Raw genomic sequence first — 25,515 nt, 5'->3', positions numbered from 1 at the left:
TTTAGGAGACATGATCTGCCTTTTACATCCCAAACTGTGTGGGGTCCAGGGTTTGGAGATCTCCAATGTCTTTGTTTATGAGTTCCATGATGATACCTTCCATGGCCTTGCAGACGAGGCTTGTCAGGCTAATGGGGCGGTAGTTCCCAGGGTCTGCTGTGCCCCCCCCCCCCTTGTGGAGTGGGATAACTGTCACGGTGCGCCATTCAATGGGCACAAAGCCTGAGGTGAGGCTATGATTGAACATGGTACTTAGGTGGGGTGCCAGTTCATTCTGTAGTTCATGTAGAAGGCAGCCTGGGATGTTGTCAGGTCCCATGGATGCTGTGTTCTTGGCTTTGGAGAGTGAAGTTTTTTACCTGTGCTGCCGTGATTACAGGAACTTTGCATTCTTCTGGTATAAAGATGGGCCCTTTAGGGGGTGAGAGGGGGGTAAAGTTAGCACTGAACCTATCTGCCAGGATGTTGGCAATATCAGTTGGTTCTGTATATTTAGTGTCATTGTGCTGTAACTCTGAGATCTGAGTGTTGCCATTGAGATTTTTAACATAGCTATAGAATGATTTGTGGTTGTCTTTAGAATCAGTGGCAATTTTGTTTTCATAACTAGCTTTGCAGGATTTTATAAGGGATCTCAGCTTCTTACTGAGGCTGACCGGGGAGTTCCTCCAATCGTGGGATTTTACTCTTTTTTGCAACAGTTTCTTTCTTCTGTTGTAGAGTTTGTTTATGGCAGAAGACCACCAGATTGGCTTCCTTTTTTTGGAGAATAGCATCTTGGTTCTGTTAGGGATAGCATGATCCATGCACTCGTGTAAGTGCTTATAAAGTGCATTTGTGTAGGATTCAGCAGTCGTACCTCTATTGTCCATCTGCATGGGTGTCATGAAGTTTGTCACTTCTGTCTTAAGAAGCATGAAGTTGGCTTTGGAGAAATTTTTTACGGTTGTTTTCCTAAGGGGGGACGGGAGCGGGATGTGGATGTCTAGGGTGATTAGCTTGTGGTCGGATCTGACCAACGAGGAGCTGATCTCTGGTGTGGAACACCGGTCACCCATGTTGGTGATGACCAGGTCTAGGATATTGCTGCCTCTGGTGGGGGTGTGGATAAGTTGATCCAAAGCGTTGGAATTGATGATTTCCAGAAAACGTTGAGCAAAAGAGTTGGTACATGAATAGTTTTCCCAGTTAATGGTAGGGTAGTTGAAATCACCCATTATTAGAGTGTTGGGTTGTACCTTAATATTTTCCAGTGCATCAAGAAAAGAGGAGTGGGAATCCTGGGGCATGGTGGTGGGTCTGTAGCAAGCTACAATCTGGATTGCGGTTTTTCCCACAGTTAGTTGAACTTGGATAATCTCGGATGCATTATGCTGAGCAACTAGCTTGGAGGTGTGGATATCCTTAATGAAAATGGACACGCCTCCACCTTTAGTGTTTCAGTCTGGGTTTGGTGGCCGAAAGGTGTGGTATGAATTATAGCCTGGTAATGCAGTAATGTTAAAAGCTTTATCTGCAGCCAGAATGACCACAAGCAATGGCCTACCCAAACTGTGTGCATATTGTATTATTATCAGCATTTTCTTAACATTATCAAATGTCAGCCTTGCCAAAATAAATCTACATTAATTTTCATGGATAAAACTAGCCAGCTCTGGGGCCAATACGGACACCAGTGATGGCATTAAACATTTGAGAGCACTGGGTGAGCACAGTGACATGCCTAAACGAGACAACAAAGACAAGTCTTTCCCACCTTTCAAAATAGCTGAAAATACAGATCATTTTAAAACATGCATGACCTCCACAGTACTTAACAGCATATTAACTGTCATTAACAACTTTCACATAATGTGCTGTCCCCTAGCAAGTACAATTCCAAGGAAATACCATTACAACTTAGCTTTTTGCCTCCTGTCATCTTCCTTAATAGTTTTAATAGTTTCCCATTCTTTCATTGTTACAGCTTTGTCCCAGCCAAGTGGAGTACAGCCACTGTCATCCTTTTACACAAAGGTGGAGCATCCACAGATTCAGGAAATGACAGACCCATCAGCCTAACTAGCATGATCCGCAAGGCCATGGAACGGGTTATCGTGGACCTCATTAACAGGGACATTGGCAACCTCCAAACACTTGATCCCACACAGTTTGGCTTTGTCAAGGGAGATCATGTCTGTTAAATCTGGTCGACATCTTTGAGACAATCACCAAAGCCATGGACGAGGAAGACTGTGCACACCGCCTACCCTGACCTGGCCAAAGCCTTCAACACTATTCCCCACTCGGGCACAGTAGATAAACTCTCTCAACTAGGCATCAATCCATATGTTACTAGATGGGTAGCAAACTGGCTCACTGATAGAACCCACCTAATCAAAATAGGGGAAAGCCACCTCAAGCAGTAGATCCATAACAAGCGGCATACTCCAGGGATTGGTCTTGGGCCCTCTGTTATTCGGGATATATTTCTCTGAGCTGCAGGCCAAAACCAGTGGGCTATGGCTGACCAAGTTTGCAGATGACTGCAAACTGGGCACAGTCATCAATTCTCCAAGTGATGTGGACGTCCTCCAATAGGGTCTCACCCAAACAAATTGACTGATGCCAGAAATATGGCCTCAAGCTGAATGCCAAAAAATGCATCACCCCCCCCCCCCTTTGGGGAGAGTGACATCCTCACATATTATCACACTAATAACATCCTAAGTACATAATCAGTAGTAAGGGATATGGGCACCCAGGTTGACAGCAACCTGACTTTTGACCACCATGTTGCTTCTATTGTACGGAAAGTTTTCTACATGGCCCACCTCATAAGTAAGGGTATCTCATCCAGGGACAAAGGTCATAACATCCCTGTATTCTTCCCTTATAAGGCCAATTATTGAGTACAATGCCCCCTTCGGCATATACCTCGCAAAGCACATGCAACAGCAGAAGAGATCACAGAGGTTCCTCACCCGGATAATCCACGGCCTCAAACATCTACCTTACACAGACAGGCTAAAAGTCTTGTCCCTCTACTCAGTTTCATACAGACTCCTCATAGGTCACCTCTGTCTGGCATACAAAGCAATTTCAGATCCCGCCTTGATGGGACTGCTGCATATCCACAAGTCAAGCTCCACTCGGGCAACCCGTACGTGCGACTTCAACCTGGTCTGTAAAAACAATAGGACTTGTTGGTGGGACACATTTGTGTCCCAGAGACTCCCTCCATCTGTGGGATAGACTCCCACTCCACGTCAAGTAGAGTACCTCATTATCCCTTTTTAAGCGCAAACTGGATGGGAAACAGAAAATACACCCCTGGCATTCCACCTGTGTCCCTGCTGGACAGGGGCTTTGGGTACCGACTTGTCTAAACATGGGCTAAACTCTTGGCTAGGCTTATAAGGGCTTCAATGCCAATAGCCTAGTAACCTCCTATGATCCTACAGGATGTAACAAAACCTCTGCCTGTTGCAAAAACAAACTAGGACAAATCAAATACTCTAGAAATTATTCTAGAAAATTTTCATCTGTACTACACCTACTATAGTTCTAATACAGTAAACAAAGTGCTTCTGGAAGCAAGATAGTACCTACCAGGTTACTTTCTACCTCTACCTAACTTGCGGTAGGTGTCTTAACTGATGAATCCACCTTTTACTTATGTCTGCCTCAGCTTTGTGCCCAATAATCTCCCAGCTTTATATGCATTTCCCAAGAAGGTACTGTGGAGTGCTGTCATAGCCTACTAATCCTCTATGATCTAACTGATTGTAGCGGGTCTTTTAAGGCCTAACCATGCTTCCCCAAAATACTACCCAGGTTTTGGTCCACAGGTTTTAGTGAGAGAATATATGTATGTGTGTACATAAATAACTTTGGGTATGAGTGGTTGAATATTTACAAGTTACTTCTCTCTCTCTTTTAATAGAGATACATACTTGTCCCTCCAGCATGTCTTATTTATGTTGGAGATGATGTGCAACATGTCCATTAAGGTCAGATCAGAAGACTCTTTGTAAGTCAAACACAGATCACTTTTCAGTATTCTGTAGAAGAAAGACTACAAGAATAAGGCTTTGAAGCAATCTGCATAGGACATGCTACCTATACTACGTATTCTTTTTTGAGGAACCTCTATGGATACCACAGCTGTTGCACATGCCTCGTCAAATACATACCAAAGAGGGCACTGTATTCTATGTTTGGTCTAATGAAGGCCAGGTACAACACAGCAACAATATCTTTAAACCTACAAGCCATACCGTTGCTTACAAGTTGCATAACATAAAAGACTTACTTACTATAGTAGATATGGGATAGTCAAATTTCATGTCACTATCTACATGTGTTCCCAAATCCCTGACCTCTGGGATCTACTCACAGTGTTTTATTACCAATGTAGTAATCTGCAGGGAGGGCCATCTTTCTAAAACAAACTATTATGCACTTCTTAGCATTGAGTTTTAAACCATGACTCTAGCACCAATTATTAGACAGGGTCAGGCCTTCTCAGAAGGTGTGTGTGTCTTTTCTTAAAATCCCTTTAATTGACTAGCAACTTATCTCTATCTGGGTCACCCTTTCTTACCTCTCTTTCTAACTCTTTTACATTTTTTACTTGCCATTTACACAGGTGCCCAGGTCTCTGATGGCTGACTCACTGGGGAATGGAGTGTCATTGATGAGGTGGTAGCAAATTTTTGTTTTCAGAAGATGAAACTGCATTTCTTAGCAATTAATTTGAGCCCTTTCTCAGTGTACCAGGTGTTAACGTGAGACTTCCATTTAAAAAGAATGGTTATCAGTTGCTTTGGCAAATGCGCTCAACTTGCAATCATCAGTGATTTTAGCAGACAGAGATCCATGTTGTCACTGTTGAAATAAGAGAAATAAATGCCAAAAGAAAGACGGGGACCAAAATGGACACCTTGGAGACACCACTGGTCACCTTTCCTTAAACTGAAGTGGCAATACTCACCCTGACAACATGTATTTATAGAGTCATAGGTGTATGCTAGGCTAACTACCACTAGGGCCTTTATAAGCTTACCTGTGCAACTCAGATGTGACCCACTAATTTGATTTATATAAGGGGTGATTTACTAACTGCCTTGGTCCATCAGAGATATAGGAGCTAGATCAGGGGTGAATTTCCAATTACCCATCCACTGGTCCAAGTACAGCTTAAATAGGGATATGGAGGAACTTTGCTTCAGATGGATGGGGAGCTTGTTCAGTGAATGGGAATTCTCTGAGAAACGTATCTGTCTCTCCAACATGCCATATTTATGTTGCAAGGAAATTTTAGGTCATTTAACCTAGTAGTTCTGATGCTGTTTGATGTGCAAAAGGTTAATCAAAACAGGGTCCAGGGATACCTTGCATGCCAGGCAAATATCACTACTCAGAAGTCTGTATGACACAGGGCTTTGAGGCAATAAGCGCAGGACATTGTGTTTGCTCCCTGTATTCTTTTTGTAAGGAATCTTTGTGGATGTTCCAGTTGCTGCATTTGTCTGGTCAGGTACATATCGAAGGGGCATTATACTCTATGATGAGTCGGATGAGGGCAGAATACAGTGGTATGATGATCTCTCCGAACATATGCCATGCCCTTGCTTACAAGTTGAGCAACACAGAATAATTTTCTTACTACCCTGGACTAGGTTACTATCTACACGAGTTCCCAGATCCCTGACTACTGAATCAACTTTTAAGGGTGTTTTATTGTGATGTAGTTACCAAGGATGGCAGACTTCCGAAAAGTTACTACAGTGCATTTCTTGGTATGGAGTTTTAAGCCATTGCGTTGTCACCCAGCATTTGTTGGTATTAGACCTTCTTGAAGGGTGTTCTTGTTTTTGGGTGATTCAATGACTGCTCCCAGTTTGCAATCATCTGCAAACTTAGTTAGCCAGAGGCCTTTGACATTGGCTTTGATATGCCAGAGAGGAGTGGGCCTAGCAAAGAGCCCTGGGGTACTCCACTGGTGACCGGGCTCATTGGAGGTGACCTCACCAATTCTAACACACCCGAGTCCTACCAGTAACCTACATAACCCCACAGTCCTTCACTGATTTTCACAGAGGTCTCCTGTTTCTTACCACATCACAGAGCTATAATTATTTTGCTGTATATACCCCCTCAAACTGATAGCGTCAGTGCACTGCAGCAGTTCACATTTTATCATACAACCTTATTTGCCAAATAAATTTCCCCTTCAATTTCTTTTAACCACATTTTCCTTTAGAGAAAAATAAACAATTCTGATAAGCACGCTTTTTCTGGGAAGTGCTTAAGAAAACAGGCAGGCATATTATTTTAAAAACAGGCAGGCATATTATTTTAATGTTAATCCTATGTCTTTTATCGCTAAAGTTCTGCGAAAGACACAAATCATTTTCACTGAAATGGGGTGGGGGCTTCTTACCCCTCCTCTCAAAAAGTGGTGGTAGTGGTGCATTTTTCTTTAGTACTATCCTTCGGTGCAAAGTATATGCAGGGCTTACTTTTAGGCTTAGTGTATTTTTTCAGACACTTAACAGGATTTCCTGTTAACCCAATAATGACAATCAGCTTTAAAACTTCACAGTGTTTTCAGACGCAATTGTTTAAACTAAACAGCGCCAATTACGCTTACATTGCGGCCGGGCAAAGTGCATACTTGTCCTTCTTTCATATAATAATGTATGTATATATGTATTGGTTGAAATCTGTCTGGATTTCTCGTTAACGTAATAGTGACATCAAGTTTTCTTAGCCTACACAGTGATTGATGCCTCTCAACGGTCCAGATTTTTGCCTCCTATTTTGGTCCATTTTTCATAAGTGTGGTTTTCTGGTAAATTAATGGCAAATTGTTAAAAAATTGAAGTTAGAAAACAATGACAGACATTTGAGTTTCAGACTGCATATCCTCAGGAAATTCATGCTAACCCCCGTTATTCTATCAACTTTCAAAGTTGTAAGAGCAATATTTTAAAACTGTCCCTATTTTTGGGCCTTTGTCCCACTTTTATTTATGACTTTGTCAAGATTTATTGGTCTAAGAGGTTCAGAGGTACGCTTGATACAGCTGTTAAAAGTGAACATCACTGAATTCCCTTTTCTGAAATATCTAACTAGATTAGTACGTATAAATGCCATATCAGTAAACTGGTTTATGCGTTTCTTATTCCGATATAAAAACAGCGATTACGTGAAACTTTCGTTGACAAGATTGCTTGCCACATCACCACTTATTAGTCACATTGTAAATAACCTTCCAACGCAATCAACTTAGTATGAATGCAGCTCAACTGCTAGCAAACAAATTAATCAGAACACAAAGAAATCTAACAATAAGTAAATTAGCTAGAGCCCTGACTTATTAAACCTAACAGGAATTCCTACATTACTGAACCAACTCACCTTTCAGCAGGTACTGCTTAAGCGATTTACACTCTGAAAGCAGAAAATACTTATCTTACAGTGTTTTTCTATAACGAGTACAGTTCCAGTGGACAAACTCGTATGATCTGCCAGAATCAAAACACTACAATTTTGTTTAAAACCACACAAATACGAACGACCTCTTAGTGACACCTCAGTTTAGCTTCCACGAATCCGAAGGTGGAATCCACGAAATACAGTGCATTCACTATTATGGCCGTACTAGTTAAAACGTTATAATATTAGTTCCTATTGCGATGCATGCATATTACGTATATATATTGTTTCTAATATATTTTTATAAACAATGTCACCAGAGGAAGTAAACTTATATAAAGGAAGAGGCAAATAGGTTTGCTTTTTTTATTCGTGATTATTACTGAAGTGTTAATCTTCTCAATAAGAAGTAAGTTATAGTGCTTGCATATTAATTCTCGGTGGCTCTGTAAGTTAGTCACAGCTTGGGAACCATAGTTGTTCTAACGTTGTTTCCCTGCTGAGAGGGTTACTATTACTTTCTGTTGTACTCTGCATGCTTGTATAGGTAGTGCAACATGGCAATGCTGTGGCGGAGAGTATTTTCTACGACTGTCAAAGCTGCGGAGGATAAATTGACTGCTGGTAACGGTGTGGTAAGCAGTGCTACAGAAGTTGTCGGAAAGAATCGATGGCAGCGAATTAGAGACAGCAAAATGGGTATGTAATGAAATTTGTTTTACTGGAAGTAATGGGATGATGTATCTTGACGGTCCCTAAGTTGCTGATTTTGCTTTATATTTTTCCTTTGTGTCTCGTAAACGTTTGAATTTTCTGTTAAATTTCGCTAAGGATTTACAGTTGGTCAGTAATGCCACTAATTAAAGTTTCGCAATGCCAATGGTTCTTTCAACTTTAAACGAATCAGGATAATGTTTAACAATTGCTTCTGACTTACAGTCGTTGTCCCCTGTTCTTGAGCAGAGAAGCTAATAGTTCTGTAAAGGTAATCGTTTTGTTTACGGAAATATATGTGATTTAAAGCGAGGAGGATTATTTTCAGTGTTTGAAGTTTACCCCATCCCGCTGGTCATTTTTTTTCTACGGACCCCCCCAGTCGACCTTCGAAACCTCTGTTATACTCAACCTAACTTTTATATAGCAGTATGGAACCTCTGTTATATACTAGGGTGATAGCTGTCATTCAAGCAAGCATTTGGAAATTTATGTTGTCAGCGCCATTTCAACACTGAAAGCATATTGGTCTAAGTTCTTAATCCTTATTCTGTATGGGAGAAGATGCTACCTAATCACTGCATGGACAAACGGTGCCTTTATCCTGTGAGCACCTGTTCCCTTCCATTGGCTAACGAAGGCTGCCATGAGGCAGTCAGTGGCTTAACGAGTCACAAGCCTTTCGTATAGTGCACCCATTATAGTGCTATCCCTTCTGTGAGGGATTGTGGTTAAGTGCATCTTTTCAAACTACCTTCTGAAAGGCATGCCTAGTTTCCTCTGTTAGTGCTGTAGTCCGAGATTAATGCTTTTACACCACTGGTGCTGGCTGCTCATGTTTCTTTGTGAAGGCTTCTTGTGTTTCTGTTTGTTTTTTTTTTCCCCCAGGTATTCTAGTCGTCCCACCCCCCTCCAAATTTACATACTACTTGCTGTTGTGGCCTGGATCCTGGCTAGAAAGGGCCCAAGAAAGACTAGTTAATTTGCCTGAGTAACAATCCTTCCCAAAATGTATATACTTTTATTTCTGTGACCTGGATCCCGGCTGAAAAGAGTCCAGGAAAAAAAACACAAATATTTTATCTGATTAACAACATAATTAAAGGGTTAGCCCTTCATCCTTTTAAGATTATTGTTTATTGGTCTGTTATCACTCCCCACCAAAGTGAATGTTGGGTAGGGTAGTGTATCGAACAGTAACCATTTATTGTAAGGCAACTTCAGCTTTCATTGTTGTGTATGTTTAACTTTATCTCAAATAATTGTCTTCAGTAAGACATTATTAATGATTCCCTTAAATTTTCCTTGATTGAGAAATTTCTGATCTCCAAATGCAGTAATGCTAGCCCCCCCCCCCCCCCAAGTCATTTTTACTCCGTGCCTAATAAAATTCACACCTTCATTTGATTTAGATGGTACCCATTTTTAGGTTCGTAGGTAGGTACTAGGCTATAGGCCCGAGGGCCTACGTAAGCCTAGCCAACAAAGTTCCTGGCTTACACCACCCAAGAAAGTTATTTTCCTGTGCCACTGTCAAGCAGCGACACACAAGTGATCCCCGGGGTGAATTTCTATTTCCCATCCATTCATCAAGATTTTTCTTGAAGAGTGCTAATGAAGAACTTTGCTTGATCTAGATGGGTAGCCTGTTCCAGAGTATGGGAAGTCTCTGGGACAGGAATCTATCCCTCCAGCATGTCCTGTTTATTGTGGTGACAAGGTTTAGGTATCTAGAGCGTGTAGCACGGAGGGATTGGGATTTCTTTAGATGTAGCATGTCCAACAGCTCTGGGTTTGACATCGCTTTATATGTTAGGCAGAGATCACCTCGGAGTAGGCGATATGCTACGGAATAAAGCTGGAGTTTTTTGAGGCGGTTTTGTTTGAGGCCAGTAATCCTCTTTGTGAGGTACTTCTGTGGCCTTTCCAGCTGCTGCAGATGTCTTGTGAGGTACATTCCAAATGGGTCTTGTGAGGTACATTCCAAAGGGGGCATTGTACTCTAATGGGTCTAATGAGTGACGAGTAGAGGGGAACAATGTCCTATTCCCCCCCCCCCCCCCTGGATGAGCACCCTTTTATGATGAGGTGTGTCACGTAGAAGGACTTCCTGACTACTGTGGTGATGTGACTATCAAAGGAGAGACTACTGTCCACCTGGGTCCCACACATTAGGTGTTAAATAGATTGCTGTGTATGTGGTAGTTCATGGGTACAGAGCTTTTACCAAAGGGGATGATGCTGCACTTTTTGGCTTTGAGCTTGAGGCCATGGCTCTGACACCAGGCATCTGTCTCTGCGAGGCCCCTTCTGTAGGATGTCCACATCATTTGGGGACTTGACTATGGCTCCTAATTTGCAGACATCTGCGAACTTCGTTAGCCAGAGGCCTTCTGTGTTAGCCTGTATTTCAGAGAAGTAGATACCAAACAGAAGAGGTCCCAGGACGGAACCCTGTGGTACTCCACTTGTCACTGCTTTGAGGTCAGATTTGGAGTCTGCAACGTTTACAGTGTGGGTTCTGTCAGTGAGCCAGCTGGCAACCCATCTTGTGACATAGGGATTTATACCTAGTTTCTAGAGTTTAGCTATAATTCCAGAATGGGGGATGGTGTTGAAAGCCTTGGCGAGGTCAAGATAGGCTGTGTGAACCACCTTACCCTCCTCTACGGCTTTGGTGACTGCCTCAAAGAAGTCGATCAGGTTCAGGAGGCATGATCTGCCTTTCACAAACCCGAACTGGGTGGGATCCAGAGTTTCGAGGTTACCAGTATCTTTGTTTGAGTTCCATGATGATACGTTCTATGGCCTTGCAGACCAGACTCGTCAGGCTAATAGGTCGATAGTTCCCAGGATCAGTGGTGGCTCCCCCTTTGTAGAATGGGATAACTGTTGCTGTGTGCCATTCAGTGGGCAAAAAGCCTGATGCGAGGCTATTGTTGAACATGGTGCTTAAGTGGGGAGCCAGTTTGTTCTGAAGTTTGTGTAAAACGCAGCTTGGGATGTTGTCCGGTCCCATGGATGCTGTGTATTTGGCTTTAGAGAGTGCAGCTTTTACCTGCGTAGTTGTGATTACAGGGACTCAGCATTCTTCCTGTATAGATATGGGCCCTTTAGGTAAAGTTAGCACTGAATCTATCTGCCAGGATGTTGGCAATATCAGTTGGTTCTGTAATTTTCATGCCTTTGTGCTGTATCTCAGATCTGGGTGTTGCCATCAAGATTCTTGACATAGCTATAGAATGCGTTGTGGTTGTCCTTAGAATTAGTGGCGGTTTTGTTTTCGTAGCTAGCTTTGGAGGATCTTATAAGGGATCTCCGCTTCTTACTGAGGCTGACCAGGGAGCTCCTCCACTCATGGGATTTTACTCTCTTTTGCAACAGTTTCTTCCTTCTGTTGTACAGTTTATGGCAGGGGACCACCAGATTGGCTTTCTTTTTTTGGAAGATAGCGTCTTGGTTCTGTTTGGGATAGCACGATCCATGCACTCGTGTAAGTGCTTCTAGAGTGCATTTGTGTAGGATTCAGCAGTTGTAACTGTATTGTCCATCTGTATGGGTGTCATGAAGTTCACCACTTCTGTCTTGAGAAGCATGAAGTTGGCTTTGGAGAAATGTTTTACTGTGGTTTCCTTAATGGGGGCGGGATGTGGATATCAAGGGTCAGATTGGACCAAAGAGGAGTTGACTTCAGGTGTGGAACACCAGTCACTCATGTTGGTAATGACTAGGTCTAGGATATTGTTGCCCCTGGTGGGGGTGTGGATAAGTTGATCCCGGGCATTGGAGTTTATGAATTCCAGAAAACATTGAGCTAAGGAGTTGGTACATGAGTAGTTTTCCCAGTTATTGGTGGGGTAGTTGAAGTCGCCCATTATTAGGTATTTGGTTGAACCCTAATATTTTCCAGTACATCAAGAAAAGAGGAGTGGGAATCCTGGGGCATGGTGGGGGATCTGTAGCAAGCTACAATTTGGATTGCAGTTTTGCCCAGAGTTAGTTGCACTTGGATAACCTCAGATGCATTATGCTGAGCAACTAGCCTGGAGGTGTGGATATCCTTAATGAATATGGACACACCTCCACCTTTGGTGTTTCGGTCCAGGTTACATGGCCGAAAAGTGTGGTATGAGTTATAACCTGGTAATGCAGGGGTGCTCTCTGGAGCCTTGAATCAGGTCACTGCACGGATATCTATGTTCACCATTTTAAGGAGTGCCTCAAGTGAGTGCATTTTGAGATTTAGCCTTCTAGCATTGAGTAGCATTACCCTCAGTTTTTGCTTGCCTGTTCCTGTTACGGTGGTGAATTTGTTATTTGAACCTTGCCTAAAAAAGGCACTATAGGGGCAGCAAGAGCCTTATTCAATATCCAGAATCCCAGGGGCGACAGGTGCAGGCCATCTGTGGCAAAGCATCGTGGTCTGTCGACCATGTCATCCCAAGCAGACAGATACTGGATCCCCTTAGAATGACACCAGAAGCTTGGCCAATTGTTGAAGTCAATCATTTTGTCCTTTTACTGCGGTATCATTTGGGGCAATGGCAGAATGCTACTCAGGGCTAGGGTCATACCTGCCTGGGCTACAAGATCGGAGAGCTCTTCCATGTCTCTTTTCATGTAGTCCAGGGAGGTACGTCTCAGGTCATTCACACCAACATGGACAATGACAGTCATTTGTTCTTGTTGTGGAGTGACCTTAGTGCGTGGGTTATGTGGCGGATCCTGGCACCGGACAGGCAGCTGACAGTAACCTTCTCCTTGTTTAGCCTGGTGAGTGGGACATCAGTGTTCCTGACTATAGAGTCACCTATGACTATTGTGTTGGGAATGTTGTTTTGCCTTATTGGCTGTGGTTGAGTGGCACAGAGTCTGTGGGCTACGTGTCATTTGGGTTGTGTTGGGGGATGGAGATTGCTTGCGTTTCTGCTTTGGAGGTCTCTCTTGCTTAGATTATTATTGAGAGCCTCCGCAAATGTTTTTGTGTTACTATGTGTGGAGTTTGGTGGTGTAGATTTAGTGAGACTGTGATGGGTGTGGTGCAAATGTTTACTTTCTCCTCATGACTGTCAAGTTCAGTCTTGGTTGGAGAGAGCTTTACCTCAAGTTTGGCTAGATAAGTGCATCTCTCACAGGTTGTAGTGTTGGGTGGTAGGAGGGGAGGGTTATCTGTGTACATGAGGCAATTTCTACATTGCCTCAAGATGCCCACATTCATCAGATAGACAGGAGAGAACACTGGGAGCTGACCCTTGGACATGCCTGAATAAAAAACTATATTCCCCTAGATAAGTGAGGAAAGTGAGTACAAGAACTGTTTTTCTCTAAGCAAGTGAGAAAAGTAAGTACAAAACCTGTTTTCCTCTAGGTATTGAGGAAGATCGAGTGCTATAGTAATTAGTAGCTTATTTAGTGCTTACAAGTGCTGAGCATGAATAAGCAAATTTAAGTGCTAAAACTAAGAATCTGTATCTGCACTAGACGAGTTACAGGACAGAAACAAGTGCAAATGCAGGCTTTCAAATCAGAAAATTGAGAGAGATGGAAGAGATTGCCCAAACGGCCAATAACTACAGTTTCTGGGCCAGAACCACTTATGTGGTAGACAGGTTACCTATTGCTTACCAGTCCGACTGATAAGCTAGAAGGCTTCCCTCCAACACAGAAAGGCTGGGGGGCTCAGAAGCTTACATACAGTCCTGGATACAGCAAATCTGTATCTGGAACACTAGTTACAGGAAAGGTAGGAAACGGGCTTTGTTTTTTTTTTAATATATATATATATATATATATCTATATATATATATATATATATATATATATATATATATATATATATACAGAAAAGTAGTAAAAACAATTCACATGCAGCGTAAGCTAGCACACTTGAGTATGTAGCAATATTAGACCAAATGCAGTTAAATTAAAAAGGACTAAAAGCAAGTGCAGAGAGTTTTTATTAGGTAGAATGTGGTAAAGAGATGGAACTGGGGGAGTGTCCCAGATCAAATCTACAGTGAGGTGGGCAACTGCTAAAGCCACCAAATTTAAACTACAAACCAAAAATAGGGAGGGTGGCTGGGACAAAGCAATTTCAACAGAAAGCTAAGCAACAACTAACAGTACAAACTTTAAAACCAAAAAAATATACTCAGCTCTGTATATTTGCAGATCAGCCTCTCGGAACAGGGAGACAGCAGTTTCAACAGAGATCTAAGCAACAATTAAACTCTATAAACAAAAAAAATATAGTCTGCTCTGTATATTTGCAGATAGTCTGGAAGGCAGTGTCTCTGAACACAGGTTCCAGCAATTACACGGATTCCACTTGGTGTAGAGTTGTCACTGGCGGTTTGCATCTTGTGCAGTGACAGCACTTTGGATAGCCTAGCCATTCCCACCCTCTGGGCAAGGAAGGTTATGTGAACTGTATCACAACATCCCTTGTGAATATGTGCTTCTCCACGTTCACTGTAAAGGATACCACCCATTGATGACTTAATGAGCCTAATTGCTACCCGCAGGCTGCCCATCTGCAGGCTACCCATCTGCATCACCACCCTTGCTGTGAGGGATAGTGGTAGTGTATTGCACTACTATATGACTTTGGGATTATTACATATTTCAACTCATCAGATTCTGCTACCTTTTATGGTTGTAAACATTACAGGTTGTTTTTTTTTTTGTTGTTGTTTTTTTAAGCAAAAGCATCTTGGGAATATTGTAGACATTCATTCCTTTATTCCAGAGTACTATTTTTCATTTCTTAATGAACAGTTGAGTATTAAGCATGAAAATGCTTTTTGTCAGTCCTATATTGATGCATCCCACCTGTGCCTTTCTAAGCAGTTGTTAAGAACATCAGAAAATTTGTATTGCTCACTTGTAGTAGGATTCACATGTTTGCACCTGGTGCTTTCCATTGTGTGCATAATCTCGTCAATAAGATATGCACATTTTATTTTCCTTATTTTGGGAGTGTCACCAAGTTGCAGCAAGTATAGTTTTTGTCTCGGTGCTTGCATCTCCAATTCATTTTTCAATTGAGGTAACATCTTGATGGACTCTGCATGTGTCCATGGAGTGGAGGGTGCTGGATGTTCCAGCTTCCAGCAGGATCCCAAAGACATGCTTTTGGTGAATTGACAGTTGTACAAAATTTTCATGAGTGAGCTTGTGTTCACGCGTGTGTCTTTCTATTTGTGATTGAGTACATAATGCTTGTTACTGCGCATGTACGCATGCGTCTTAAGATAGACTGCTATCCTTTCTAAATTAGTTTCCCTGAATAGGTCCCACCTCTGCTGTGACCCTGAAGAATGAATGAATACTTGCAAAGAGGAGCAGCACCCTCCCAGTTGTTGCCTAATCCTTACTGTACAACAGAAAGTGTGAATTACTGTTAAATTCTAAGTGAATTAATAGTAAATATAGTAAATTACTTTATGCCAGTAAGCTAATTTACTATTGGAAGTGCCATTCTACAGTTTCTTGTTGTGCTGCTGAGCAATAAGATGCATTTTTGCAGTTCACAGTCTCGTTTTCTAAACATTTTACTGTCTTGTAAGGACAGATACTTTCCCATTTCTTTATGCAGTACTTGGTATATCACTGTCACATAAGTTAACAGGCATTCCAAATTGGTGTCTGAAACATGTTGATTAGAATTCTTCCAGTGTGAAAATGGAGAAAACCATTAAAAGTTAATAATTTTGTAAGAATTTGGTTACCGATTTAGTAGCATCTCTGATCAGTACTAGCAAAAAATTACGATCCCGCATAAAATCCTCCAAGGCCAGCTTCGAGAGAAAAATTGCACAGGACACTAAAGACAATCATAAGGCTTTTTTCAGTTATGTTAGGAACCTGGGATGCAACTCCCAGACTTTTTCTGAGTTGATTCTAAATGACAAAAAATACACTGAACCCACAGACATCGCCAATATCCTGGCAGACAGGTTCAGTGCAAACTACTCCACCCCCCAAAGAGCAACTATCTATCCCGGCAGAGTGCAGCCTCCCAAACATCTCTGATGCCCAGGTGAAGGCCGCCCTCTCCAAAGCAACAAACACTGCTTCCATGGAACCAGATGGCGTCCCGGGTTGCGTCCTACATGAGCTCCAAGAAGAACTAATCCGTCAAGTAAAACTGCTGTACAGTCTCAGCCTCACTACAGGATATGTGCCCAAAGAATGGCGTACAGCAACAGTGGTCCCACTCCACAAAGGTGGCGCCTCTACAGACCCTGGAAACTATCGCCCCATAAGCCTGACTAGCCTAGTTTGCAAGGCTATGGAGAGGATCATCATGGAACTCAAAGACATTGGGGACCTACAGACACTAGATCCTACCCAATTTGGCTTCGTAAAGGGCAGATCCTGCCTTTTGAACCTGGTCGACTTCTTCGAAACAGTCACCAAGGCCATAGATGAAGGGAAGGTAGTCCACACACACAGCCTATCTGGACCTTGCAAAGGCATTTGACACAATACCCCACTCTGGCATCGTAGATAAGCTATCCAGCCTAAATATAAACCCCTATGTCACAAGATGGGTCGAAAACTGGCTCAAAGAACCCACAGAGTCAGAGTTGCTGGAGCCATGTCAGACTCGAAACTGGTCACAAGTGGCGTCCCACAAGGTTCTGTCCTGGGACCTCTCCTCTTGTTCGGTATTTACTTTTCTGAGGTACAGGCCAACGTGGGAGGACTATGGCTCACCAAGTTCGCAGATGACTGCAAACTGGGTGCCATAATCGACTCTCCAGCTGACACAAACATCCTTCAAAAAGGTCTCGCAGAGACGGATAACTGGTGCCAGAGCCATGGTCTAAAGCTAAATGCCAAAAAGTGTATAGTCATACCCTTTGGGCAAAAACAATGTGCCCACAAATTACCACATGGGTGGTAACCCATTAAGTACAGAGAAAGTAATTTGGGATCTGGGGACCCAAGTTGATAGCAATCTCTCCTTTGACAACCACATTGCCCAAGTGGTTAGAAAGACCTTCTACATAACCCACCTCATCATGAAAGGATTCACATCTAGATCAAGAGAGGTAATCGTGCACCTTTATTCATCCCTCATCAGGCCCATCATAGAATACAATGCCCCCTTTGGGATGTACCTTACCCGACACCTGCAGCAATTAGAAAGACCCCAAAAGTACCTCACCAGGAGGCTCAAGGGACTCAAACAGATGCCATATGCTGCTCGGTTAAAAAAACTCCAGCTCTACTCAGTTGCATACCGCCTACTTCGAGGCAATCTATGCCTGACATATAAAGCTATGTCCAACCCAGAATTAATGGACATGCTCCACCTCAGTAAATCTAAATCCCTTAGAGCCATGCGCTCGAGGGACTTGAACCTCAGCACAGAAATAAATAGAACATGCTGGTGGGACAGATTCATAACCCAGAGGCTCCCTTTGCTCTGGAATAGAATTCCAATTCATGTTAGGCAGAGCACCTCACTGACTCTCTTCAAGAAGAATCTTGATGAGTGGATGGGGGATCGTAGGTTTGTCCTGGGGATTACTTCCGTGTCACTATTAGACAGATGCACAGTAAACTAAACTTTAAAAAGAGCACAATATACTCAAATCAAGGGGTGGCGTAAGCCAAACACAATCTGGCTAGGCTTATAAATGCCCCAGGGCAGATAGCCTAGTATTTTATTTATTTTACATTTTGTTGACCGGGCTAGTCTAGCTGGATATATGTCCATTTTCAGTAGAGGCCCGGGGAGAAAAGCTCCACAAAACAGTAGATACATCACTTGTTATACAAAAGGAAATATTTACAAATGTGCAGTTGTGTATAATGAAATTCTTAAGCAAAATAAAGAAGTACAAATTGGTGGGGTTTTTTTTTTCCACTCTTCAGTAAAATTGATCATTAGAGAATAGAATAATAAAAGAACTGTAGAAAGCAAGTGAAGATTAGAAGGTCAAGGAAGTGGTAGTGGAGAGAAAAAAAAGTTTAGTCAGGGTTCGTACAAGGGCAGAGCCATGGGGAATAAAGCAAAGTTTTAAGATGCTTCTTGAAAGTATTTAAAGAGGTAATTGCAGTAATTTCACTTGGAAGCTTGTTCCAGGCAGGTGCAATACAGTTGGTGAACAAACTGTTCCCAGCTTTGTTGTTGGATTTATAGGAGTCCGCTAGAAGCTTGGTGGCAGGGTTTAAGCCTATAGAGAGATCCAAGTTTCCTATTGACTGACAATGGTTAAGTTAATATGGGAATCAAAGTTGAGATTGTGGTCTATTGTGACACCAAGAAGTTTGGTGGTGGGGTCAGGGGATATTATAGTGCCATTGTTAGAAGTAATATTGAAGGTAAAAGAAGAAGACTTTTGTGTAGGTGTGAAGAGTAATAATTTAGTCTTTTTTGGATTCCGTAATGGGCAGTATTGGTGGAACCAGTTTTTGGCTGCTGAGAAGACTTTTTGTGTAGTAGCCTGAAGCTCAGTTGGGGAGGAAGCTGAACATATCGGTGTAGAATCGTCTGCATATTGTATACAGATGGATTGTGGAATTGACTTGTTTAGGTTGTTAATAAAAATAGAAAAGAGGAGAGGTCCCAGTATTGAGCCTTGTGGTACTCCTGTTGTGATGGGAAGAAGAGATAAGTGATTTTCCCATAGTAATGCTTGTTGTCGATTGTCTAAGTAGGAATTAAACCACTGGATAGCCTGAGAGTCTAAATTGAAGGATTTAAGGATATTTAGTAAGAGAGTATGGTTGACCATATCAAAGGCCTTAGAGAGGTCTAAGAAAAGAGCTGAGGAAAGTAGGTTGTTATTCCGATTTTTATTAATATTGTCGGAGAATGACGAGAGCAGTGGTGGTACTGTGAAGAGGTCTAAAACCGTGTTGGCAGTCTGCTAGGAGATTGTTTCGGAGGAGATGGTCAAGTAATTGCCTATGAACACATCTTTCCATGATTTTAGCTAGTGGAGAAAGTAAAGCTATGGGACAGAAGTTTGAGAGCTCTTTAGTTACCACCCTTGTGAAGTGGAATGATATGAGAGACCTTCCAGAGGGTAGGAATAGTACCTTCAGTGATGGTTCGGTTAATTTAAAATGGAGATAGGAAAGGCAAGTGCTTTGGCTCCTATTTGTAGGTACTCAGCTGGGATAAGGTCAGCTGAGGGGGTACAAGGTTTAAGCTTTGTAAGTAAGGTATAGATGAGATCTGTTGAGACAGGTTGCAGTTTGAAAGAGGGGGGTTCATTGTTTAGGGAGAGAGGTACTTGAGTGGACTGAGGAGATAAGGTTGGTGCCAGGGTAGTGACAGTGTCTGAGAAAAATGAGTTGAAAGTGTCGGCAATTTGCTTGGGTGTAGTTTGAGTGAGGTTAGGAGTGGGTGTTTTGGAATTGCCTGGGTGTAGAAGTTTGATACCGGCCCAGAATTTCTGAGGATTTTGACACTGTGTATGTTGGAATTTCCAGGAGTATTTTTTTTTTATCTTGGAATATTAGTTTCTTTGTTTCGTTTCTAAGTTGTTTAAAGATCAGGTGGTCAGCTAGGTTTTTGGTAGATCGCCATTTGTCCCAAGTACTAAGTAGCATTTTTTGTTTGGTTTCTTTAGATAGCCAAGGAGCAATCTTTGCTTTGGTTTTTATTAATCTTGTGGGGGCATGGTGGTTGAGAATTTGGAGGAATTTGTTGTTGAAGTATAAAACAGCCTCATCAAGAGGTAAGTATTTTAGGGGAGACCAATTGCAAGCTTTGAGTTATAGTTGGAAGTTGGCTTGCTTGAAATTAGTTTTGCTCCTGGTAGTTCTGAGTTGTATATTATTGGCAATAGGGCTCTTTAGTCTGATGAAAGTGATTAGATGGTCACTAATATTATCAGGTAGTGTTCCTGTGACATAAGTCATGGGGTTGCTATTAACTAGAATCCAGTCCTGGGTGCTCTGTTTAGAGCTGGTTTTATTTATTCTTGTAGGGACGGTAATAGTTTGATTAAAGCCATAGAGGTTTATATGTGAAGTGGGTATTTGGGAAATACAATAATTCCAATCAATATTAAAGTCTCCTAGCAGTATAGTTTCCTGAGGGAAGGAGGTTGAGAGCCAGCTGAGAAGGTTTTCAAGGGTATTAATGTTGTTACCTAGTGGGATGCAACAGCAAATAATATATAAATGGATTTATTTGTATTAATTTGTAATTCGGTGATTAAGATTTCAGTATTACTTAGTGCGTTCATACTTAGTATGAACCTATGAATGATGACAAAGTAGTAGTTTTGGAAAAATTAAGGGAACATCAATTAGAAAAGTAGAGAAAGCTCTTCAGCAGAAACAGTTCAAGTTCCAGCTTTAGTGCAGAAGATGGCTTCCAGTAATTTAGAAGAAATAATTAATACACTTGGAGATGTTTTAAATCCGATACTCTCAGAGGTGTTTAACATAAGTGGGGCACAGGAGGAATATATAAAGTCAAATTACAAAAAAGCTAGAAAAATAGAATGTGCTTTAATTAGCTATTCAGATTATCTGTTAAACTGCAGAGATCAAAGATTGAAATGAAGGGAAAGACTGGCTACACACAAGGCTCAAGAAGAAATGTTTCAAAAAGTAGTAGAATTGGAAGACAAAGGACAGACATAACCTAAGATTGTTTTTCTAAACTAGAGTCACTGGAGTTAATGACATGCTAATTTTGTTAAAGTAAAAATAAGAAACTGGATTGGCATCCCACTGCAAGTGCTATTAATTGAGAGGACACATAGTCTGTATGGTACAAATATGGCTGTAAAAATGCAGATCTATATTAGTAAAGATGCAGTCATACCAGCAGAAGAAGCTGTTTTTGGCAAAACTGAAGCAGGAGGGGAACTTACTAAAAATTAGAGATATTGTACTGCTTGTGTAACATGATTATTCACTGTACAGCAGCCAAAGAGAAGCTAGTTTATCTCAGCATTTGAGGGATGTAGAAAGGCAGATGTGGGATTCAAGTTGCTATATCCTGCTGTCTTCAGAATATTTTTCTTTGAAGATGGCAAATGTTTTTGGAAGCCGAACAGGCTATGTATGAAAAAAAAAAATAGAAACAGCAAGCAAGCCAAAGAAGACTCTGTTTCTCAGTCTTTTACCAGTAAAAAAGGTAAGAAAAAGACTTCCCATTGAGCCCTTTTCCATTGTTTCAAATAAAAATTCTTCAGCAGCAGAGAAAAGCCTAGAAGTTGACCAAAAAATCAGGAATACCTAGACTTGAACCGGAGGCCAGTGTTGAGAAATCAGGAAGAAGACCAGCAAAAGTGACTTTCGTGGATACGTAGGAGAACTGTAAAGCACCACTGTCACTAGATACACTTTGTACATTAGAGCTGTGCTTCTGTAAGAAGTGTATTAAAAAGATTGGAAGTTTGTTGACTAATAAACTGGTTTCATAACTGTAAAGTATAAACTCTTACTTTGTCATTAATGTTTAGAAGGACACTGAATAAAGGATTGCAAGTCATTTTGTTTTAAGTTTCCCAGTGCAAATTTTCAGGTCATCTTATGAATATGAAGTATGCACTTGAAGAATTTTAAATGTTTGGTAGGAAGAGGGAAGTTTTATCAACAAGTGTTGAATAGGCTAATGACATTAAGGTAAGAACTTGCTTTTTCTTGGTTGTAAAGTATCCAAGTTTTAGCTTTAAAAAGGCAAGAAAGGGTGAAAAGAAGCAAATTTAATATAATGTTGTGGTCATTGGCTGGAGGGATGTACATGTGTATTGGTCGTATTGCATATAGAATTAAATAGTAATTTCATATTTTGTGTAAAGGTTGATATCTAGATTACATAATGTTCTTAGTTTAAGCTATAGCTGTTTTTAAGTAAAATGAGTAAGAGAAAGTAATGAAAAACATGAGAAGCGGTATTTCTTTCTTGCATTTGCAAAGTTAGTAGCTGCTTTGTTTCCTCAAGAATCTGCTTTTGGCTGATGACCCTCAGCCAGCAGGTGTGAGCAGTTAATTATGAGAGGTCTAGACTGTATTCTGAGTGATCTTTTCCATGAATCTGTCAGACACAAGGTAATTAACTTTTAAAGGGTTATTGGCAAACAGTTTAGTGAAAATGAAGAAAAATTATACAAGCAGTTGTCTCCCCAGCAACTTTAGTAATTTAATGCGTTCAATAGCTCACAATTTATGAAGCTGAGGTTATTCAGTGTAGTTTCTGTTAAGGCTAAAAGTTAATTTTTGCTAAAAGCATGCAAATAGTTTTCGTCCCTCATGTCTGAGTGAGTAATAAGATAAAATCAGCACTGTTTAAGGGAGAGTACAGGCTGTAACATGCACATTAGCATGGTTAACCTTAACTTTGGTATAGGTAATAATTGTGGGTACAGCTATCAAAGTGGAGCACTTGCTCATGTTTAGAGGAGTAGATTTCCCTTTGAAAAGTGTATATAATCCTATGTACAGGTTTTGCACTGAATTAAAAGGAAACAAGGTTTGAACATGTATTTATTGTTCTCTTGAGTGTTTTTTTAATGAGTCTAGTGAAATGTGATGACTTCAAAAAGAAGTGGAAAGCAACTACTGGATACAAGAGCAGCCTGCTAGCTATTGGTGTGCTTATGTAAGCTGCAAAATTATATATTCAAAAACAACTCTCATCTATGATTTGTGGGCGTAATTCCTTTTATCAGAATGGCTGCTTTGTCAGTATTATAGGTTCATAGGTTCATACTAGGCTATCTGCCCTAGGGCATTTATAAGTCTAGCCAGAATGTGTTTGGCTTTCGCCACCCATTTTAAATTAATTTTGCTATGCCCTTTTTTTGAGGTTAGTATACTGTGCCTCTGTCTAACAGTGACATAGAAGTCATACCCGGGGTAAACCTACGATCTCCCATCCACTCATCAAGATTCCTCTTGAAGAAAGTCAATGAGGGACTCTGCCTAACCTGGACTGGGATTTTATTCCAGAGTGAAGGGAGTCTCTGGGTTATGAATCTGTCCCTCCAGCATGTCCTATTTATTTCAGTGCTGAGGTTCAAGTCTCTCGAGCATGTAGCTCGATAGGATTTGGATTTTCTGAGGTGCAGCATGTCCATTAATTCCGGGTTGGACATGGCTTTATACGTCAGGCACAGATCGCCTCTGAACAGGCGGTATGCCACTGAGTAGAGCTAGAGTTTCTTTAACCGGGCAGCATATGGCATCTGTTTGAGCCCTTTTTATCCTCTTGGTGAGGTACTTTTGGGGTCTTTCCAGTTGCTGCAGGTGTCTGGTAAGGTACATCCCAAAAGGGGCATTGTACTCAATTATGGGCCTGATGAGGGATGAGTAAAGGGGCACGATGACCTCCCCTGATCTAGATGTGAATCCCTTCATGATTAGGTGGGCTATATAAAATGTTTTTCTAACCATTTTGGCCACGTGGTTGTCAAATGAGAGATTGCTATCAACTTGGGTCCCCAGGTCCCTAATTACTTCTGTACTTAATGGATTACCACCTATGTGGTAATTTGTGGGCACTTTGTTTTTGCCAAAGGGGATGACTATACACTTTAGCTTGAGGCCATGGCTCTGGCACCAGTTGTCTGTTTCTATGAGGCCCTTTTGGAGGATGCTTGTGTCGGCTGGAGAGTCGATTATGGTGCCCAGTTTGCAGTAATCTGCAAACTTGGTCAGCCACAGTCCTTCCGTGTTGGCCTGTACCTCCGAGAAATATATACTGAACAAGAGAGGTCCCAGGACTGAGCCTTGTGGGACGCCACTTGTAACTGGTTTGGAGTCTGACATGGCTCCAGCAATTCTAACCATGTGGGTTCTGTCCTTGAGCCAGTTTGCAACCCATCTAGTGACACAGGGGTTTATATTTAAGCTGGTGAGCTTATCTATAATGCCCGAGTGGGGTATTGTATTGAAGGCTTTTGCGAGGTCCAGGTAGGCTGTGTGGACCACCTTCCCCTAGTCAATGGCCTTGGTGACTGTTTCAAAGAAATCAACCAGGTTTAAGAGGCAGGATCTGCCCTTAACAAAGCCGAACTGGGTAGGATCCAGTGTCTGTAGGTCCCCAATATCTTTATTTATTTATGAGGTCCATGATTATCCTTTCCATAGCTTTGCAGACCAAGCTAGTCAGGCTTATGGGGCGATAGTTTCCAGGATCCGTTGAGGCACCGGGACCACAGTTGCTGTACGCCACTCTTTGGGTACATATCCTGTAGTAAGGCTGAGATTGAACAGTAGTTTTATGTTTGGGTTTAGCTCTTCTTGGAGTTCATGTAGGATGCAGCCCGGGACACCGTCTGGTCCCATTGATGCTGTGTTTTTTGCTTTGGAGAGGGCGGCTCTTACCTGAGCATCCGAGATGTCAGGAGGGCAGCACTCTGCTGGAATAGATATTTGCCTTTTGGTGGGGGGGGGAGTTTGCACTGAACCTGTCAGCTAGGATGTTGGCAATGTCTGTGGGTTCGGTGTATTTTTTGTCATTTTGGACTAATTCTGAGCATATCTGGGAATTACCACCCAGGTTCCTAACATAACTAAAGAAAGCCTTGTGATTATCCTTAGTGTCCTGTGCAATTTTTCTCTCTAAGCTGGCCTTAGACGATTTTATGAGTGCCCGTAGATTTTTGCTAATACTGATCAGAGATGCCTTCCCTTTTTGGAATTTTGCTCTGTCATTTAGTAGCTTCCTCCTTCTATTGTATAGCTTGTTTATGGCTGGGGTCCACCAGACAGGACGTCTGCCTTTGGAGGATTGGGTCTTGGTTTTATTTGGGATCGCATGATCCATGCATTCCTGAAGGTGTTCAGTGAATGTGTTTATAAAGGATTCTGCGGTCTGGGCCGTATTTTCCACAGGCCCGGGGGCTTTGAAAGATTCCACCTCAGTTTTGAGGAGTGTGAAATTTGCTTTAGAGAAGTTTTTCACTGTGGTTTTCTGGGCAGGGGGTGGTGTCGGGATGTGCCCATCCAGTGAGATTAGTTTATGGTCTGATCTTACCAGTGAGGGATACACTTCTGGTCTGGAGCATAGAGTCCCCATGTTGGTGATGATCAGGTCCAGTATGTTTTCCCCTCTTGTGGGAGTGGTAACAAGTTGTTCCATAGCATTTGAGTTTATAAATTCTAGGAACCTTTGGGCTAGGGTGTTGGAGCTAGAGTAATGCTCCCAGTCTATGTTTGGGTAGTTGAAGTCGCCCAATATAATGGTGTTTGGAGAGACCTTCATATTTTCCAGCCTTCTCATGAAGGCCGAGTGGGGTTCCTGGGTTAGGGAGGGTGGTCTGTAGCAGGCTATAAACTGGAAGGCAGTTTTACCCACTGTTAGTTGCATATGGATAGTCTCTGATGCTTCGTGCTGTGCCACCAACCTGGAGGTGTGGGTATCTTTGACGAATATTGATACTCCCCCTC

General features: G+C 41.9%; 2 protein-coding genes across 2 annotated transcripts in view; one reads left to right on the top strand and one right to left on the bottom strand.

Moving 5' to 3' along the window:
- YIPF2 (Yip1 domain family member 2) overlaps positions 1 to 7,632 on the bottom strand; it is a 297,545-nt gene extending 289,913 nt beyond the window's left edge. The window contains exon 1 of the mRNA XM_044082337.1: positions 7,408 to 7,632. The gene's annotated coding sequence lies outside the window, so the exon portion shown is untranslated. The remainder of the gene's footprint in view (positions 1 to 7,407) is intronic.
- Positions 7,633 to 7,787: 155 nt separating this feature from the next.
- TIMM29 (translocase of inner mitochondrial membrane 29) overlaps positions 7,788 to 25,515 on the top strand; it is a 34,581-nt gene continuing 16,853 nt past the window's right edge. The window contains exon 1 of the mRNA XM_044084594.1: positions 7,788 to 8,124. Within this exon, the coding sequence (XP_043940529.1) occupies positions 7,983 to 8,124 (142 nt within the window). The 5' untranslated portion in view covers positions 7,788 to 7,982. The remainder of the gene's footprint in view (positions 8,125 to 25,515) is intronic.

Source organism: Protopterus annectens, chromosome 9.part0 (genome assembly GCF_019279795.1).
Source record: "Protopterus annectens isolate FY-2018-M chromosome 9.part0, PAN1.0, whole genome shotgun sequence".
Classification (NCBI taxonomy): domain Eukaryota; kingdom Metazoa; phylum Chordata; order Ceratodontiformes; family Protopteridae; genus Protopterus; species Protopterus annectens.
Note: the sequence above shows the minus strand (reverse complement) of the source record. Positions and strands in the feature narration are given on the sequence as shown.